The sequence below is a fragment of the Oryx dammah genome, unplaced genomic scaffold, assembly GCF_014754425.2.
Source record: "Oryx dammah isolate SB20612 unplaced genomic scaffold, SCBI_Odam_1.1 HiC_scaffold_2, whole genome shotgun sequence".
In the NCBI taxonomy this organism is placed as follows: domain Eukaryota; kingdom Metazoa; phylum Chordata; class Mammalia; order Artiodactyla; family Bovidae; genus Oryx; species Oryx dammah.
The window spans coordinates 83,318,470-83,323,233 of NW_024070186.1; the positions used below are offsets into that span (position 1 = coordinate 83,318,470).

Genomic DNA, 4,764 nt, shown 5'->3' on the forward strand with positions numbered 1-4,764 from the left:
CTCGAGCACAGCAGCTGCTATTTACCTTCTTGGCTTCTCCCGGGGACCAGGAACCAGCCCCCGCGCTCCGCCGCCCGCCGCCGCCCCCCGCCTCCCTGCCCCCGGGGCGCGCGCACACACACACTCACACACGCACGCACACACACACATCCTCCCGGCCCGGCCGCAGTCGCGGCGGCAATAAAACATCCTGGCACGTGCTCCGGCTCCAGGCGCGCCCTCGCCGGCCGGCTGATGTCAAACTGCAGCTCGGCTGGTGTAGCTCTTAAAGGGCCCGCGCGCGCCGGGTGCCGAGGCTGCCCTGGCCGCCCGCGGGGCTGGAAGGAGGGAGAGGCTGCTGCTCGGCAGGCAGCCTCGGCGCGCTGCAGAACCGAGAGGGGGCGGGTGGAAAGGGAAAGGGTGGCAAGGACGTGCGTGCGTCCTTGAGGCATTGCCATCAAAGCCCCCCTTGTTAACCTTTCATTTGAAATTCCATTTCCTTTCTGCTCTGTTGGAAATTATTCTGATTGTTTCCTGGGGAAGCGCGGGGTCCAAGGCCCCCAACTCCAGAGGAAAAATGAGGGACGGACCGGGGGACGGGTGCGGGGATCGAAAACCACCTTGCTCTGAAAAATCTGCAAATGTAAGATGGAGGCACATTTTCCTTTTCTGCATGCAAATGGAAAAAATTTTGCCCTTTTTTGCACGGTCAACTTTCACCCCCCTCCTCCCCCGAACGTGCGGAGTCTGAGAGGGAAATCACTTAGATCTTTTCGTAATTCACACCCTTACACACATTCCCCCGTTCTAGCCACTGCATTTATAACCTTTAATCCCTGTCCTTCTAAACCTTTAAAAATATATATTTCAAATGAACTTATTAGTGGCAAAGCAGCTCTATTACATATGAAAGGAAATAAAGAGCAAAGGCCGAAGCCCCAAGAGAAATAAACTAGACTAGAGCAAACCCAATGCGGAAAAATCCTTTCTACAGCAAAGGCCAGCAGGGAGAGTAGCAAAGGGTTAAAATCCTTTTGATTGACGTTGTAGCCTCTGGTGCCCCGGGCTCAGGCGCGCGCCATTGGCCGCCAGGCCTTGTGCCTGGCGGCCAATGGGGGGGCGCGGTCCACGAGCGGTGCCGCGTGTCTCCTCCTCCCATTGGCTGAAAGTTACTGTGGGAAAGAAAGTTTGGGAAGTTTCACACGAGCCGTTCGCGTGCAGTCCCAGATATATATAGAGGCCGCCAGGGCCTGGGGATCACACAGGATCCGGAGCTGGTGCTGATAACAGCGGAATCCCCCGTCTACCTCTCTCCTTGGTCCTGGAATTGCGCTACCGATCACCAAGTAGCCATAAGATATTATAATAAATCCTCAGCACTTGCTCAGTAGTTTTGAGAAAGTATAAAGTAAAAGGGACATAAGCAAGACAATTTTTTTGTGTGTGAAGAACTCCAAAAATAAAATTCTCTAGGGATTAAAAAAAGAAAAAGAAAATGCCAGCTGATATAATGGAGAAAAACTCCTCGTCCCCGGTGGCTGCTACCCCAGCCAGTGTCAACACGACACCGGATAAACCAAAGACAGCATCTGAGCACAGAAAGGTAAGGGCAGTACCTGTATTTCCCTGCACCCCCAAGAAATTAAGTCGGGGTTGGGGGCTCTTTTCTTCCTTAAAATCGCGGAGAGAAATGGCAGGTCCCATGGGAACTCAAGCGCTCTTTTTAAAAAATTTTCTTTACAGTCATCAAAGCCTATCATGGAGAAAAGACGAAGAGCAAGAATAAATGAAAGTCTGAGCCAGCTAAAAACACTGATTTTGGATGCTCTTAAAAAAGATGTAAGTGGGTAATTCTTTTTTTCTCTCTCTCCCAGGTATTAAGAATGAAATCCCCTTGCCTGCGGGGTCTTCCCTGCCTGCACTGCATTCTCAGAGGCGGGAGAGCTGGGCCCCTTTAGGCGAGGTCTAGGGCTGTCGCCGCCGTGGCCAGGGGGAGGGACGGACCCCCACCATTCCGAGGCCTCTGGCGAGGCTCTCACTTTCCTCCTTTGCCTCCTCTTCTGTGCAGAGTTCGCGGCATTCCAAGCTGGAGAAGGCGGACATTCTGGAAATGACAGTGAAACACCTCCGGAACCTGCAGCGGGCACAGATGACGGGTGAGAGCGGCTCGCCGCGTACCCCTCTGCGGGCGTCTCTCTCGCCCCGCGGTGATTTCTTCCAGACTTCCGCCCGTGGTTGTGAGAGGCATTCAGCTACATTTTACTGCCTTGGCTCACTCTTGCGTTCCCACGGTCTGGGGCTTATTTATAGCCACAACTCCAAGTTGTTACTGTTCCGGAAAGGGAGGGAGAGAGGTTGTAGTGGCGAGGGCGGCGGGCGGCGGGCGGCTTGGCACTGGGGGAAGCGGATGGGGGGTGAAAGGATTTAGAACCGTGGTGGTTTTTAAGCTGCGTGGAGCCTGGGGTCATCTGGTTTAGCACGCCCTCCTCGCCCGCTACATAGGGGAAATAAGGCTCGGATGGTGCAGAAGAGGGGGAAGGGCACTATCCAAGGTCACATCGCGCGGGCGTGGGGAAGAGGCAAATTTGAGGCTTCAGATCGGGTTAAATGAAGCGACAGGGAATGGAGAGGGAGCGTCTCGGGGTCGGTGGCCAAGCTAGTGTGGCGAGGTGGAGGGTTTTTCTAAACCCAGCCGGCTACCCAGAGGCAGTTCCGCGGGCGGGTGGTCAGGGAGGCGCGCCGCGAGGACCTCCCAGGGCGGAGGCGGTGGCTTCGGGGCCAGGCCCGTTCGGTGACCCATCCGTCTCCTTCTGGCCCGCAGCCGCGCTAAGCACAGACCCGAGCGTGCTGGGGAAGTACCGCGCCGGCTTCAGCGAGTGCATGAACGAGGTGACCCGCTTCCTGTCCACGTGTGAGGGCGTTAACACCGAGGTGCGCACCCGACTCCTCGGCCACCTGGCCAACTGCATGACCCAGATCAACGCCATGACCTACCCAGGGCAGCCGCACCCCGCCTTGCAGGCGCCGCCGCCGCCCCCGCCAGGACCTGGCGGCCCGCAGCACGCGCCGTTCGCGCCGCCGCCGCCGCTCGTACCGATCCCCGGGGGTGCGGCGCCCCCTCCCGGCGGCGCGCCCTGCAAGCTGGGCAGCCCTGCTGGAGAGGCGGCTAAGGTGTTCGGCGGCTTCCAGGTGGTGCCGGCTCCGGACGGCCAGTTTGCCTTCCTCATCCCCAATGGGGCCTTCGCTCACAGCGGCCCAGTCATCCCAGTCTACACCAGCAACAGCGGGACCTCGGTGGGCCCCAACGCAGTGTCACCTTCCAGCGGCCCCTCTCTCACGGCAGACTCCATGTGGAGACCGTGGCGGAACTGAGGGGCTCAGGCCATCCCCCTAAATTCCCCAAACCATCTCTCTTCCCTCGGGACGATAAACAGGAACTTGGACCATGAGAGAGAAGGGAGGACTTTTGAGATTAAGTGGTTACTTTTCTTTTTTAATTTCTAAAGTTACTTTTTTGTAGAGAGCTGTATTAAGTGACTGACCATGCACTATATTTGTATATATTTTATATGTTCATATTGGATTGCGCCTTTGTATGATAAAAGTTCAGATGACATTTCGTTTTTTACACGAGATTTCTTTTTTATGTGATGCCAAAGATGTTTGAAAATGCTCTTAAAATATCTTCCTTTTGGGAAGTTTATTTGAGAAAATATAATAAAAGTAAAAAGAGTGGAGGCTCTTATGTCTTAAAATTGATTATTTCAGAATATGTAAAAATGAAGGTCTTGGCAGAATTTGAATTACACATAATCTGAGAATTCAGGAATTGGTTCCTTTTGTTATTAAAAGAACATTTAAAAAACCCATCACCCCCCACATCTTCACAGAGTCACATATGCACTGACTCTTAGGGAAAAAAAAAAACAAAAAAAACCCATCAAGCCTTTTACCATGGCTCCTTGAGCTAAATTCCATTTGATTTGTGAGAACCCATCTGTTATGGCTTCCTTGATCAATTTGTGGTCAAGTCTCTTAAAAGATTTCAAAACCCTTTTTAGTTGCAGGTGGGTAAAGTCATTCAGTCCTGGTTCTCATCCTGGCTCCTTCTGAGGAAGATGGAAGGGGGCTGAATTCATGAAGTTATCAATCCAGTACTAGGTGCCCGCTGCGCATTTAAGGGTGGCTCCTGTAGCACTAGTGCCCTAGGGCATCTCACCAGCATCCAAGTAAAAACAGTCTTCATAGCTGCAGCTCCAGCCTTCAAGTGTTGGAGTCTTTCTCTAATTAAAGTCAATCCTTGCAGCTAGACATTTTCTGTACCAGCACCTAAAAGTTTGAAATGCCTCTCTGCACCCTCTTCTAGCAAGCTGAGAAGGTCAACAGATTCCTTCTGCCAAGGAACAGCTAGTTAGACTCCCAAGTGGAGCCCCAGTCCAGATGATTAACACCAGACATATGTTTTTGATAAGTTTCTGTGCTTGGCTCTAATAGAGAAAGCATGTGGAGGCCGTCCTGGCAAGCACACAGGCCATCTTCCCCTTTTAATACAAACAGCAAGCGACCCCTTTGCTTGGTCATGCCCCATTTCCAGGCAAGATGTGGGCTCCAGATAGAAGCAAAAGCGTTGTCTCGGGTTTCAGCTCACATAACCCTCCTTAACAAGTCCTAACTCAAAGCGGACAGCTTTAAACTGTGCCAGGATCTGCAGGGAATTTCTTCCAAATCCCATCACAAAGGCTTGTCAGATTTTGTCAGATTTGGCCAGGTGTTTGACTGCATCCA

The 4,764-nt window shown here is 52.9% G+C and overlaps 1 protein-coding gene across 1 annotated transcript; it reads left to right on the plus strand.

The window, feature by feature from the left end:
• The first annotated feature begins 862 nt into the window (after positions 1-862).
• HES1 (hes family bHLH transcription factor 1) lies at positions 863-3,720 on the plus strand. The gene is made up of 4 exons (XM_040267564.1): positions 863-1,582; positions 1,723-1,818; positions 2,048-2,135; positions 2,801-3,720. Exons 1-4 carry the CDS (start codon positions 1,475-1,477, stop codon positions 3,349-3,351), a joined length of 843 nt encoding a protein of 280 aa, XP_040123498.1. The 5' UTR covers positions 863-1,474; the 3' UTR covers positions 3,352-3,720.
• Positions 3,721-4,764: the final 1,044 nt, after the last annotated feature.